Source organism: Salmo salar, chromosome 02 (genome assembly GCF_965601325.2).
Source record: "Salmo salar chromosome 02, fSalSal1, whole genome shotgun sequence".
Lineage (NCBI taxonomy): Eukaryota > Metazoa > Chordata > Actinopteri > Salmoniformes > Salmonidae > Salmo > Salmo salar.
The window spans coordinates 25660527-25676426 of NC_138292.1; the positions used below are offsets into that span (position 1 = coordinate 25660527).

At 42.0% G+C, this 15900-nt stretch overlaps 2 protein-coding genes across 2 annotated transcripts in view; both read right to left on the reverse strand.

Annotated features, from left to right (window-relative positions):
- Nucleotides 1–1185, reverse strand: part of LOC106595663 (uncharacterized) — a 37807-nt gene extending 36622 nt beyond the window's left edge. The window contains exon 1 of the mRNA XM_045700811.2: nt 641–1185. The gene's annotated coding sequence lies outside the window, so the exon portion shown is untranslated. The remainder of the gene's footprint in view (nt 1–640) is intronic.
- Nucleotides 1186–4532: 3347 nt separating this feature from the next.
- si:dkeyp-84f3.5 (uncharacterized) lies at nt 4533–13652 on the reverse strand. The gene is made up of 2 exons (XM_014156684.3): nt 13478–13652; nt 4533–8422 (listed from the first exon to the last, which is right to left on the reverse strand). Exon 2 carries the CDS (start codon nt 8320–8322, stop codon nt 6286–6288), a length of 2037 nt encoding a protein of 678 aa, XP_014012159.3. The 5' UTR covers nt 8323–8422; nt 13478–13652; the 3' UTR covers nt 4533–6285.
- Nucleotides 13653–15900: the final 2248 nt, after the last annotated feature.

A 15900-nucleotide genomic window follows, 5' to 3' on the forward strand; every position in this document is an offset into this window, starting at 1 on the left:
TTAATTACCTCGCTAGTTACAGGTCACGTCAATGTACCATCCAGGGGTGTCTTCATTATGTCTTATAACTTTAACAGTTTACCGTTTAAGAAACAAGCGGAAGGACGAGGGCCCAACTGAAGATGAAAAATGTTTTGAGTTGAGAGTGAACGGTTTCAAACGATTTGCAACAGAATCGGCGTAATTAATGTATACCCCAGGTAGGTTTGTATGGAATTGCTAATGTACTTTTACTAGCAACTACAATAACGTTAAACCTTACCCACTGCCACTGGGCACACACCGGTTAAATCAACGTTGTTTCCGCGTAATTTCAGTGAAATTACGTTCAACCAACGTGGAATGTACGCTGAATTGACGTATGGTCTGTGCCCAGTGGGTAGGGGTGAAGCCCCAGCCAGGTCGCCAGAAAGCAGAATGTCTGAAGAAGCATGCATTTAACTAACCACTCAATAAACAAAATAACTCTAAATAATGGTTTCATGTCAGTGGAAAGGGTGGCATCACTTGCAATGCTTAAAATGTGCTTATGTTCGCTTGGCAATTGTCATCTACTGCCTCCAGGCAGGCTAGCTAACTAGCTACTACCATACAAACTACAATGGTTCTAATCTAGAACTCAATTCAGAACCGCACTCACCAGGCAATTCAGTTTTGCGTGCCGCCGTCCTGACTCCTGTTGTTATCCACGGTCCCACGATGCTTTAGGTAACTACCTAGCTAGACATTTCCGTGAACATATTGATAATTTGGTCGTTTTTCAGAAATGTCTTTTTCTTGTTTTTCCCTTTATCGAATCACACAATGTGCCCGGACCCCGGGAACATTTATGACTCTATGCTATTAGAACCAATGAAAAGGAAGGAGAACCTTGCAAGTACCCGCCCTACACGTTCTATGGCTGCGCAGTACAGCTTCTGCGCACATCCTGCCGCGTGCATCAAGGCTTCTGTGTGATCGCTATGCGTGCAGGACGACGGCTGCTACTGCGGAGAGTGCCATGACTCCGTTCGCTCAAAAGCAGGCGACGACTGCTGTCCTGTGTTGCTCTCCCCACTTGTGTTGTTAAGAACCAATGTGTAATCCCATCTCAATTTCAGAGCAGCCCGTTAGGTTGGTCTACATAGCAGAACAACAACCAGCAGTCTACCTGCTTTAGGTCTGCCCTGGATAGCTTCTGCCTAGTTGCCACCATCTTGGTTGCAAGAATCAAGAAGGACTGGAGACAAAATGGTGGCTTTATTTTTTTTTATGGGCTCCAGCAACGGCACCACTTTACATCATACCAGTGAAGTGAAATACCAAAATGACATGCCATGTCCTAGTAAGGACAGTATTTCAAGCATATAGTAGAATTTGTACAAAAAAATAAAGGGAAACCACTCGTGTCTTCTATGAGCAAGCCTGGGCCACATGTAAGAGCCTTACCATAGACCAGTTACTGCTATTCACTGTCTTTTGGGGTATGTTTATTCCAAAACCAACTGCAAATCCATTATATTTAACCAAGTAATAGGTTGGAATGGTGCTATTGATAAGATAAAGTCTACATCAGGGGTTGAGAACATCATGGATTGTCAAGGACCTGTACACACCACTCTTTAACCAACAACTAAGCTACCCCCAATGAAAAGCATTCTTGTGTCAAATCAATCCAGTTAAGAACTAAGCCTATTGGGTTTGGTAAATAAAACTAGACTCTCTTCCTAAGATACAAATTGAGGGCCAATATATGGCATAAACAATAGGAATTGTGTAATACTATATGTAACTCCAATGAAACTTGATAGCCAGTGGTATGACCTGAGAGTTTGGACTGCATGGTTCTGCAAACCAATATGCAATTTGAAGGTGATTTAAGAGGAAACAAATCTTGAGTCAATCTATCCTTAGAAGCTGGTTTGACAAGGCCACAAATTGGACATATTCATGAACAAGGCGAGATCTGTAAGAGGTTCAATGATGAATATCTCTATTGGACAAATAACGCAAGGCAGGTAAAACGGGAGGAGCTGATGTGTTCAATGTAAGTAACAAATGCACTTTTCACACGAATCATAGAATGCACAGTGCATCACGTCACCAGCAGGTGGCCATCGTGCTGCAGAACTGCTATCCACATTTGTTTTTTTGCTCTAACCCTGAGGTCAGCATGTACCTTGGGTGTGGACATCATGAGGGACAATGACACAAATAAATGTAACATCAGTAAAAAAAAAGTAGACAGGTCTACAAGCATACCGTCACCGTCATATGGATGAAACCGCTTGATTGAATTTGGGTACAGTAAGTTAAAGTGGGTGCATCCATGATGATCAGCGTGGCTTCTTGGAATTAAGTGTGCTTTTGACTGATCATGTGGAGAAAACCCAAGGCTTTCTTGACTCACTACCGATTGATTATCGGTGTAAAGACCGGTCATACAAGTTCATACAAGCTAACCAATGATTGTAGAAAAGTAAATAAGGTTACTCAGCCTTGAGATCCGTACCCTTAAAACAAATTTCTCTGTAAGTCTCCCATTGGCGTTAATAAATGATTTACGTGAACTGTCCCCACTTGCGCCAGCGAATAACTAGCTTTTTGCATGGCACCAACTGGTAAGACACTTCAGGAGGGCGGTCACGTGTGCTAGCAAGGCAGATATCTTGGGTTTGAGCCTCATGTGAGCCAAATCAGGCGAAAGTGGTACTCGCTAAGCAAGCAGCGTGACGTCCTTTACAATGGTGCCGTGACCCAGATCTATAGTTGCACTGGGGTCACTATTGAGTAAGTTTGATGAGTGAGCATAGCACATGGGCATGTTTGAAAATTACTCTCAGCCTGAAGTGTCCCCACTTCTGCCAGCAAATAGCTAGTTTTTTTTGCAATCGTCCAACTGGTAAGACACTTCAGGAGGGCTAGTAAGTGCGCTAGTAAGGCAAAGGTCTGAGCCTCAGTGCAAGCCTAATCAGGAGAAATTAGTACTTACTTACACGTCCTTTACATAGACACTTATGTAGCCAATGTGGAATCGCTAGCTAGTTGGTGGTGCGCTAGTAGAGTCCATCATGCAAGTGTTGCGGTTGTTGTTTCCTTTGCTTTGCACAGGACATTCATTGCTTTTGGGAAGCAATAGATAATGCTCCAGGACTGTATTTCATCCGGTATGAAAATGAGTCATGTGCACGAACCTTCGCGGCTGTGGTAACAACGGCCGTGTTCCTCTGCTCAGAATGGAATGGTTCCAAAAGTACATACTCAGTCAACAGGGAACAAAACCAATAAATTGAGCTTGAATGCACCCACTTAGCTGAGCACCCCCTGTTGACTGAGTATGCACTTTTGGAACCGTTCCATTTGGTGTAAGTTGATTGTAAAGTGTTAACTCCACCCATCCAGCAAGCCAAATCGTGCACACATTGTCCCAATCCCAAATCGACCCCTACGCACTTGTGGGGATTTGATAGGATTTGACAGGTGTAAGCAATATGGCAATAGCTCCACTTGCTCACCGATGGGCTAGGTGGAAGTTTCACAATGTTGCGAACACCTGTCAAATCCCCAAAAGTGCATAGGAGGTAGGGTCTAGGGGTCGATTTTGGATTGGGCCATTGGATACAGCGATCCTCTACCTTTCTCACCAAAGTGTGCACTTGCTCATGCTCCCTCAAGGCATTGGATTGGTGTAAGCATTAGTTTCCATTGTATAGACGGCAGTGCCCACTTCTGGGAGAAGGGTCAGGAATCGGGAAGCAGCCCTAGGGAGACCTGCCAGGTGAAGGACTGGCACAATAGGAGTGACCAGTGTAAAGGACAGTGACGCTTGTCATAACCTTGTCCCCAGGCTATTGCGCACAGTGTATCTAAGCCTGGGGTATGAACGGTTCAAAGTTGGCCTTAGAAGAGTGACTTGAGTAAAGTATTTGTCATCATTTAATTTGAGCAAATCACACGACTGCGAGGTTATGGGGAAGTGTTTGTGGAAGATGATTGGTTGGTAGATTAAGCAGATTGAACCAATCAATGCCTATGCACTGGGAGTTTCTCCCGGTCTTTCTGTATTGGCTAACAAAGGCCAAGTTTGACTCGTTGATCCACCAGACTCTTTGAGCATTTGGGCAGAAGTTTCTGGAACAAGATCACGCTTGTCATAAAGAGGCAATTTTCCTATTCCCCAAAGACACCTCTGTCCTTCTGGCTACATGATTCTGAACAAGTCTGATCTACTGAATTGCTTGTGTTCAACACAGATCCATTTAGAAGTCTGAACCCGCCATGATGTTTCTTTATAGTCGAGAAACTACATCCTATCTTACATATAATTGATATAAAACCATCATCCTATGGATCCTAGACATGGTGCTTCTATAATAAGGATGAACATTCCAGTGTGTAGGCAACAAAGCACTGGCAGAAAAATATCTAGCCTACCACGAGTTGGAAAGTCACAAAAATGAAATTTCCACCTTATCACATGATAACATTCATCATTAGTTGAAAACCATGACTGATGGGTCATTTAAAAAAGGGTCAATCTTTGACTTCTAGGAAAAAATTAATTTCTTTCAACTTTAATGGCACAAAAGTAACATTTAAATCAGGGCCAATGCATTTGTTTACGTTTGGTAGGCAATAAAGGAAGCAACAGTACCATTTGAAAAGGCTAATTTACATCACAATGCTACGTGTGGCTTGCATTGGAATCACTGGACTTTGCAGTGTCCTAAGGAAAAACATGATCATGTGTTAACAGACTGGCAGCATAAATCATCGAGAGCAGTGGTTCCCAATCTTTTTCGGTTACTGTACCACCAACTGAATTTTGCTCAGCCCAGACAACCCCTGAAGTGCCCCCCATGTGCATTTTACCAGTAGGCCTATGGTCTCATGAGTCTCCTCAAGTACCCCCTGTGGATAGGCTAAGTACGAGAGGCTGCCTGGATCTTTAATTTAAAGACCCTTGCTCCCTTCGGTCTCAACGTAGACTTTGATCTGAAGCCATTCTTGTGATTATTGTGACTTTGCCATTGTAATTGTTTGTAAGCTTGTGTAGTCTAAAATGTATCTATGATCGTATGCTATCCATTTGTTCTTTTGTATGTTCTTTGTATGCCATTTTTATATTTCAGAGTTAACCAATGATATTAGGCCACATTTGGCCATGATTACAGACACCTGTGTGTCTTCTGACACTATATAAACAAGTCATCTCGCAGTGTTTGTGATGATACCCTGATGAAGACAGCTTGGCTGTCGAAACGTTGGATATTACATTTTAGCATCTGAGCTCCTAGGGTGTGCGACTCTCCCTTATTTTCAAGTTTTCTACTCCGCTAGCCAGCACCTCGCCTTAATAGGTGTGCGTTTCTTTTTCTTCTAGATAGGCTAAGTACTCCCAGGGGTCCTAGTACCCCTCATTGGGAACCACTGATCTAGGTAGCAGAACCATTTTGTGAAATGAGAAACATGACCACAATATAGTGAAAAGATGATACATGAGAAAGCCTTTCAAAATGATACCAACATTCCTGGTCTGGTAGTTTGGGAACACCTCACCTTGACAGGTTTTCTGATCTTGAGAAAGACACCATGGTTGTAAAGGCTTGGCAATTGCAAATAAATAATCTCTTAAATTGTTTTAAAGTGAAATCCCAATGGAACTGCACATGTAAAAAAAAACTTTTCTAATTACTTTACAAAATGGACAGTCATTATTACCGCAGACCATCTTAACGGTTTGCATGTGTCCAAATCTATCTGCAAAAACATTACTGCCACTTTGTCTTTAGCAAATTGTGCTCGACTACTAGCTTCAATAATGCTCTCAGAGCATATTAAGGCATTATTCCCACACCATGGCATTTCCAGGGGTAATGTCAAAGGTTTAACTGAAGTAACCAAAACAATCTAAAACATTGATACAAAACAAACCTCAAATTCACATGATTGTAGAAAATACATTAAAAAAATCTCAGTAATTCCCAGTTCTTAAGACACCATCTCGATCTATGCAGCGCTACATCAATGTCATCCTACTCTGGTTCAGAATGGATGACCCACCCAACCCAAGAATCATACTGGTTGTAGTTCCTCAATTCATTGTTAATTTAAAAAAAACATTTTTTTAACACTTGTTAAACTGCTCCATCATCAAGGAAAGAATCCTAACTTCAGACGTGCACGTAACTCGGACTTCCGTAAATCATGAATTGAGGTCTGCATAACAGCGCAACAATATATGGTATGTGCATCGATCTCAAGTTAGGGTTCGGACCTCCGGATAAATACCATGCATAGTTTCCATTATCCAAGGTTATCGGACCCATGAGAACTCTGGTGCTTCAGAAACTTCTGCAAGGAGGAAAAAGTCTCTGTACACTCAGTGCATTCATACAGCACCTCTGCTGGACCAATTTTTTCACCATTCCCACCCTTGACATCGTCAATGTCCCCATGACCCACTAAATCCTTTACATTGTCTTGGTCAGAGTCCAGGTCTGGATTGGAGTCAGCAGTGGGAGATGCCTGTCCTTCCATGTCCGTTTCCCCCCTTGACTGACTTGAGTGAATCTCAAGATGGCGTCCTAGAGCAGAAGAACTCCGGAAGCGACTTGGACAGTGAGGGCACATAACCATTTCACTACCCGGTTCCCTTTTGTGGTACCGCAAATGCCGTTGGTACACACACAGCAGCCCAAACTTTTTCCCACATTCGTCACACTTGTAGTTCCTCCGTACCTTAGGAGCAGCGGACACTTCTCCAGTAGATGTGGTTTGCTGATCTTCACCATTGTCACTGTCCAAATCTGCAACACCGTCTAAAGACTTCTTGGGTTTTATTTCAGATGACGCATTCTGTTCCAACACATCAGAATTCAATTGGGAACCGCCATCTGGCTTAGAATGCAATGCCAAGTACTTAAGACTTGGCTTCTTCTCTAATTCAGGTTTGTGATACATGGCTATATGCCTCCGGACATCACAGCGTTGTGGAAAATGTTTCCCACAGAGAACACAAGTGTGAAGAGTTCCCTTGTGGGATCTATTGTGCCGAGACAGACTACTAGAGTGACTGAATACACGGTGGCAGTGTTTGCATGGATGTAATTTTGTCCCAGAGCCTTTTTTATAAAGAGGCGGCCTTCCTACCTTCCTTGCAGGTGCTTTTGTTACGATGCACTCAATGCGAGTATACCTTTGCCACTTTTTTACAACTCTTTGTGACTCTGAATCCTTATTTAACTTGTCAATTTCTTCCTGTGTTTGATGGGTAAGATGATGCTCCTTCAAGTCTGTTAACTGCTGGAAGCGATCTCCACATAAACCACAGCGGTATGGTCTGAAAGAGGATGGTGTTTTGGAATCAGATTTGCCATTGTGGGTCTTCACATCAACAGTTGCGTCACTGCTGTACTGTTTGGTCACATCGGTAGTAGGGGTGCCGCTGCTGTACTGTTTGGTCACATCAGTAGGGGTGCTGTCGCTGTACTCTATGGTATGTGATAGCTCATCTTTCTGAGACTGTTGCTCGATTTTGGATGAAGAGTTCACAGATAATGGTTTGTCTTTGGAATGACTGAGTAAGTGGCTCTGCAAGTCAGAGAGCCAGAAAAAACATAGATTACACTTCTTACAGGGATATGTTTTCTGTATTATGTTCTCTTGACCATTGTCTGACTTCCCCATTTGTTTGAGCCCCAGCGATCCATGCTGCTCTTTTTGATGAGCATACAGGGTCTCTTGTTTCAGAAAGCGTTTTCCACACTGACCACAGCAGTAAAATATTTCATGGGCATGTTCTTGGAGATGTTCCCTTAGCCTCTCTTTATCTGTGAAGATCTTACAACACAAGGTGCACTTATAACCTTGCTCTAAATTCCGATACTGTTGATGGCGTTGTAAACTCAGCTGGTTGTTAAACGATTTTCCACATGTTTCGCATCGGTACAGTTTTAGAGGAGAGACACTGCGGCACTGGAGGTGAGATACTGTGTTAACACGTAGATCAGTTTTTGCTGGCTTAGTTGTAAGTACAATGGTCTTTGAATTCTGATAAGGTGAAGGAGTTGAAGATGGCTGTTTGACAGAAGAAGGGTTGTTTGATGGTCCAGATCTGTCAACCACTATGAAAGTTCCATTTTCATGGAGAGCATACTCACGGGGAACTTGAAACCCATTGGGCAAACTGTCAAGGGAAAATGAATCTGTTCGTTCATGAGTCCTGAGTCGTTCATGAACAGTAATGTGTTTAACCAAGTCAAGGTAGCGCCTGAAGCCATCCCCACATTCTGTGCAGATGAAGGCATCAACATCTGGTTCAGCGGAGCTTACGTAATCCATTAGGGTGTGTTCAATGATCAAAGTTCAATGTTAAACATGGTTAGTTCCATTCTTCATGAGCACCTTGTTTTGTAGAACTCTTCCTTTGTCTGGTCAACAACTGAAAGAGAAAAAAATAAGTTACTACTTTACCAAACATATGGGGTGCTGGTCCTGACTAACTATAACAGTTTTATTACAACACCATGAGTAGGAACAAAAATGATTGGATGCTACAAATTTCTAAGCCTCTCCTGCGCCGCAAAGCCTCTCCTGCGCCGCAAAGCCTCTCCTGCGCCGCAAAGCCTCTCCTGCGCCGCAAAGCCTCTCCTGCGCCGCAAAGCCTCTCCTGCGCCGCAAAGCCTCTCCTGCGCCGCAAAGCCTCTCCTGCGCCGCAAAGCCTCTCCTGCGCCGCAAAGCCTCTCCTGCGCCGCAAAGCCTCTCCTATATCGGCTTTCAATTCGGTTAAAAAGGCTGACACTTTTTGAAACAAAGGAATTCAGTCTCATTCAAATTAGATGGAGACAATTGACACACCTGTATTGTCCGGATACTAGCTCCTCCTATTATCAAAACAGCCTAAAAAGAGCAGTCAAACAGTTACCTTGATCGAAACCTTACTTTGCTTCCAATACCCTCAGGTCAACCATTTTGAGAAGCTTTCTTCACACCCAGTAAGGATGGATGAGTGATCAAGTTTTATGTGACAGTAACTATCAAACACATTTCAGAGATTGGTAGGAAATGGACACGCTAATGATTAAAATTATGCTCCTTTTTAACCCAGTCTGACGCAAAACATGAAAGTCCACTTTTTGTAGTAAAAAATGTCATCCAACGGGTTTCCCCATGACAAAAGTGAATGGTACGCACACCCTCAATCTTTTAAGCATTTAGACTTGTGCTTTACAGCGTCTTCAAGGCGGCTTTACACAGTGAAGTATACGGGACACTTATGGCGTACACAGAGTAAAAAAATTCAGCAGGTCCATGACAACATTCATGTCCCTTGAGTGTGGCAAATGTGCACATCCATTTTGGCTGCATGTCACTTCTATCGTTCACTTCCCGAGATATTTCCATAGACCATCTCTCACACTACATAGCTAGCAGCTTGGTGCCTGGCTGTTTTTTTTACAAAATAAATAAATATAAATAAAATAAATAAATATAAATAAAACAATGTAATATTATATATATATAAATAACATTGTTAAAAGTTCCACAAATGGCCTAACTATTAGAGTGGAGCACAGCAACATGTGGTATCCAGACATTAGGCTACGTTAAAATTGCTGGGCTTTATTGCATACGAGTACAATCATTTAACATCAACCTTAGCTTAGTACCCGCTCTAGGAATAATGCAGATCATATTTTTACATATGGAAGATGTTAGCAATGACAGATTACCAATGCATATACACTAGCTACTCTTGAGGAAAATGCAGCTTCCCATAGGCCTATTTGTGTCTGAGACATATCCAAATTAGCTAACCAACTAAATTTCGTAAAAATCACTTGACAAAAGTGAGGAGAACCATGGAGTACGTTTACATGCACACTAATAATTTGGGCTGTGACGATACCACTACTGCAATATTTTTTCCATGGCAAAAATGAAGACACGAAGCAGACCAAACTCTTTGGTCCTTTAAAAACATGATGTATGTGAAATATTGTGTGCTATAGCTTGGAAAATAAATAAATGTGACTCAATGACAACATAATCATGCTTGTTTCCGACATTAGGGCTGATTTCCTAAAGAAATTAAATATGCTTCGTGTTTATTTCCTTGTCACGTTACTAATGAGTATTGCAATACTGGTATCGTCCCGGAACTACTAATAACTTAATATTAAACTGATTATGGCAATACTCAGTTTTGCATTAGTCATGTAAACACTTTCCTCTGATTATCTTAAATTAGCGTAAGGTCCTAAGCAAAGTAAGCATAAACTGTTAAAACACCTAGTTCTTCATAGAAATTGACTTATTTTTGCAGAAGGGTGAGCTCTTTACATAGGATTATAGCTATAACTTGCCTTAGTGCGTTACAGCAAGACTGGACAATATCAGCCAACGCAACTAAACCTGTCAGAGAGGAGAGTGAACTACTGTGAACTAACTGTTACTGCGTCTACGGTGAGTGCTGAATAGATAGAAGCTTGCCAGCTCAATAAAGTGCCAAAAATGCACACCAGCCATATACTGTTACTTGAAGTGCCATGGAAGGGTGTTGGGTATCGTGACAAACAACGGATGTAAAGCAAGTGCCGTTCTGAGAACGTTAAACTCTGGTAACCTCACAGACCTTTAGTGAAACCCATGAAAACTGGTGTGTTATACAGTGCATTCGGAAAGTATTCAGACCTTCACTTTTTCAAAATTTTGTTACGTTACAGCCTTATTTGAAAATGTCTTACATTACTTTTTCCCACTCAATCTACACACAATACCCCCTAAATAAAAAGCAAAAACAAGTTTAGAAATGTTGGCAAATGTATTAAAAATAAACTGAAATATCACATTTACATAAGTATTCAGACCCTTTACTCAATACTTTGTTGAAGCACCTTTGGCAGCGATTACAACCTCGAGTCTTCTTGGGTATGATGCCTCAAGCTTGGCACACCGGTATTTGGGGATTTTTGCCTCAATCCTGACTAGTCTCCCAGTCCCTGCCGCTGAAAAACATCCCCAAAACATGATGCTGCCACCACCATGCTTCACCATAAGGATGGTGCCAGGTTTCCTCCAGACGTGACGCTTGGCATTCAGGCCAAAGAGTTCAATCTTGGTTTCATCAGAACAGAGAATCCTGTTTCTCATGTCTGAGAGTCCTTTAGGTGCCTTTATGCAAACTCCAAGTGGGCTGTCATGTGCCTTTTACTGAGGAGTGGCTTCCGTCTGGCCACTCTACCATGAAGGCCTGATTGGTGGAGTGCTGCAGAGATGAGAGAACCTTCCAAAAGGACAACCATCTCCAAGAGGAACTCTGGAGCGCTCTCTGAGTGACCATCGGGTTCTTGGCCATCTCCAATCAAGTTGTAGAAACATCAAGGATTATCAATGGAATCAGGATGCACCTGAGCTCAATTTTGAGTCTCATAGTAAAGGGTCTGAATACTTATATAAATAAGGTAACTGTTTGGAATTTTTTTATAAATTTGCAAACATTTCTAAAAACCTGTTTTCGCTTTGTCATTATGGGGTATTGTGTGTAGATTTACATTTCATTTGTATCCATTTTAGAATAAGGAAGGTTGTAACGTAACGAAATATGGAAAAGGGAAGGGGTCTGAATACTTTCAGAATGCACTGTATTTCATCTTTGCGAAGGGTATTCCTCAAGCTCTGTCATTCAAATGTTTTCATAGGTACAAACGATATAGCATGTTACAAAGTAGCGCGTCGTAGCTAAGTTTTAATGTATGGGTTGACACTTGTCAGAGACTGGTTCATATTCACGTTTCGCCACCCACATTTCCATGACGAGTGCTAGCCAGCTAACTAGCTGCGTGAGAGTACTTGACACCGTTCACTGAGGATTAGTGCCACCTGGTATCCTTGGGACATCCCTACGCTAAATCCTACCCATAACCCCTGACCTAACTCGAAACGTATCTGCTTATCTTAATCGGCGTACGGTCAAAATCGAAGCATGCATCAACCAAATTAAACACCTGGTTTTCTGAGCAATCTTTCGATTTATTAAGACGTGTAAACAGCTTAAATCGGCTTTCCAGCTGTGTACTTGATCCGAATCAAATAGGCGTTTGGAAAAATGAACACTGTCACGGTGCTAGGACGTTTATTTTTATTAGCAATTTTCTGCATTTATTTAAGTCCCATCAAGTAGCTTGATTTCAAATGTGTCCATGTAAACAGGATTTGAGAAATGCATTGTTTTAAAACAAAACTATTATATTAATCTGACTATCCACAATAATCATATTGTGTGCACGTAACCGTGCTCATTTAAGTTTTTCCTTTCAATTGACAATTACCAGAATTTAGTGTCTACAGCCCTACAATCGATGAAAACATTTTTAAATACCAAAACATAGAAAACTTGTCCTGTCCGTTGTTTTCCAACTGGCTAGCATGATGCAGCTCAGTCTTCAGAGGCACATTTTTTGCTGGAATCTCTGCAGTTTACCCTCCTTTCCCCTGAATAAACATTTCCCCCCCCAAAAATACTTTTGCCTTTCTGGTGCTCCTAAATGTTATATGGTGCTTACATTAAATGTTGTTTTCAAAAAAATATATAATCAGCTTTCTGAGGTACCTTTGTAGAGCTGTTTTATGCACAATACTTACAGAATTTTTTATTTATTTTTATTCCAGCTATAATAATAAAAACGTTGGCAGATATATTGGTTATGGTGAACATTTCCAAACTAAAAGCAGATCCAAACATCTCATATCAGTCAGGTTCTACAAAATGGCTAACTTTACAGTTCATGAAAACTTTTGTACAGTTATGAAAAATAAGTCAGTAACAGTTGAAAACGTTAGATGTCAGATAATTTTTAAAAACATGCAACTTACCTACCTAAATCAGCTAGCTAGCTATCCATACTAAAAAATACACCAGAAGTGTCCATTTTGAATAAGTTGTCTAGCTAACGTAGCTACATGAACTGTATTCTTATCTAAACGGGGTTAGCTAGCTAGATACCCTTCACAACCCTCTATGACCAAATATATTTTTATATATTAAATATATATATATTATTTATTTTTTTGGTATATAACATTTCACTAGATACCCTTATGACAGTCTGGCCAATGGCCACACATGCAGAGAATAGCCAGAGTTAAAGCATCGTGACAGCTGTCTTGATAACAACAAAATGTCGGGCTGTGGCTTGCCTCAAACTCTACAAAAGCTATTTAGCGAACTACGTTGTTAGAGAAAAAAACAACAATGTATTTAAACGAAATGCGGACATGTGTGTGAAATGCATTGTATCTGGCTTGTAACAACCGGTTGACAGTGGCAAGATAGCTAGCTCGCTCAATTCTTCGCTTTTGTATGCGCAATGATGCCACCGCTAGAACTACGTTAACTAACGTAGATTGCGCGAGGCCTATCTGACCGTTCATAAAGCTAGCTAGCTAACAAGGTTAGGTACCACTTGTATCGGATCGAACTCTGGAATGTACTTACCACATTTCTAAAGTCCGATTAGGTTAGACTTTCTCTGCCCATTCTTTATATCGCTCCACTTATGTTACATTGTGAATCGTGTTGTATCCACCCGGTTCCCCACTAGTTAGCCCCATTTTTTTCTACATAGTAATTATAAGAATCAGGGGAGGAGAAAGGGGCGGAGATCGTCGCCTATTCGCTCTTCTTCTTCTTCTTCTTCTTTGGTATTATGGCGGTCCGCAAACAAATATTATAGGCGAATGCCGCCACCTACTGTATTGGCTGTGTATCACCCTTCTATTCTGTAGAATGAATGTATTACCTTTGTGAAAAATTGCCCTACAAACTAACCCTGCACCCATTCAAACCTCACCACTATTCCACTATATTGGCCCTATCTGATCCTACATGGGGGCCAGCAGACTGGGAGGACAGGACACTATCGTTCCTCTGCAGTAAAATCTTGTACACCCAAGTGCTTCTCAGCAGCTGCCACCAGAACATCTATCCTCTGTAATTTACATTCCATTCCTGCGGTACAATTGACAACCATGGCCCTGAATTCCCCCAAAAATCTACCTTACATGTAATTCCTATCACTCTCTATTGGCCTCGGCCTACTCACAGGGATCCATCTTCTTCTATTACTCTCTTCGCAGCCTCAGCATACAACACCTGCACTACTCTGATGCTGGCAATCTCAAACTGCCTTTCTTTCACCGGGCACCTCTGATCTCCAGCACCATTGGTACCTCTACAGTTTACACACACAACTTTTTCCACCAATACTACAGATTCCTTTGTCTCATGTCCTCCTGCACACTTCGCACATCGAGGAATCTCCCTCCTACACAGTGCTGCTACATGATAATAAGCTTGATACCTAAAACACCGTAATGGATTTTGAACAAAAGCTAACATGACACATCCTAACTCTGCATCAAAACTCAGAAGTACAGACAGTGTCTTCTTTGTTTCACCACATTCTCCACCGGGTCTGCGTCGCACCAAACACATCTTCAACTTCAGTTGATCCACATAACGCTTAACGCCACTCCAGTTATCACTCCTTTTAATGGCGCCCTGCTCCGGAGACGAAAACAAGTAACAGTTCTTGTACCCAGTCGTGTGGTGCAGATCGCACACTCCCTCTGGAAGGCAGAAACGCAAAAAATCTGCACGATTCCACTTTGAGTCACTTAAACCGACCTAACATTCCCCAACCTCTTTACCACCCAATCTGACACCACATATGGATCTGTCAGAAGGCAAGGATCCATTCTCTCCAAAAATATCACTCCCACTGGGCCAGAATCTTCTTTGTCATAATCACAATGAGGATCAAACTCTACATTCTTCACCGCACCTGCCACCGCAGTTAATTCATCCTCACACTGGTCACATTCAATTTCCTTCTGTAGCTCTTCCAAAAGTTCTGTGTGATCCACCTTTCCATGTTCATTCAAAACATGTTCCACTTTTCTCCTTTTTTAATGTCCGCCATGTTCTCCTTCATCAGATCTTCCAGATGGCTTGTGCATGCCCCCATTCCATATTTACTTATAATACACTACTGTGTATATACAAAAGTCTGTGGACACCCCTTGAAATGAGTAGATTCTGCTATTTCAGGCACACCCGTTGCTGAAAGGTGTATTAAATCGAGCACACAGCCATGCAATCTCAATAGACAAACATTGGCAGTAGAATGGCCTTAGTGACTTTCAACATGGCACCATCATAGTATGCCACCTTTCCAACAAGTTAGTTTGTCAAATTTCTGCCCCTGTTAACTGTAAGTGCTGTTATTGTAAAGTTGAAACGTCTAGGAGCAACAACGGCTTAGCCGCAAAGTGGTAGGCCACACAAGCTCACAGAACGAGACTGCTGAGTGCTGAAGCGTGTAACGTGTAAACATTGTCTGTCCTCAGTTAAAACACTCACTACCGACTTCCAAACTGCCTCTGGAAGCAACATCAGCACAAGAACTGTTCATCGGGAGCTTCATTAAATGGGATTCCATGGCCGACAATCTGCACTCAAGCCTAATATCACCATGCGCAATGCCAAGCGTCGGCTGGAGTTGTGTAAAGCTCGCCACCATTGGACTCTGGAGCAGTAGCAACGCGTTCTCTGGAGTGATGAATAACGCTTCACCATCTGGCAGTCCAACGGACAAATCTGGGCTGCCAGGAGAACGCTACCAGCCCGAATACATAGTGTCAACTGTAAAGTTTGGTGGTGGAGAAATAATGGTCTGGGGCTGTTTTTCATGGTTCTGGCTAGGCCCCTTAGTTCCAGTGAAGGGAAATCTTAATGCTACAGCATACAAAGACATTTTAGACGATTCCCCGCAGCAATGTTTCAACATCTAGTGGAAAGCCTATCCAGATGAGTGGAGTCTGATATAGCAGCAAAGTGACGACCAACTCCATAATAAT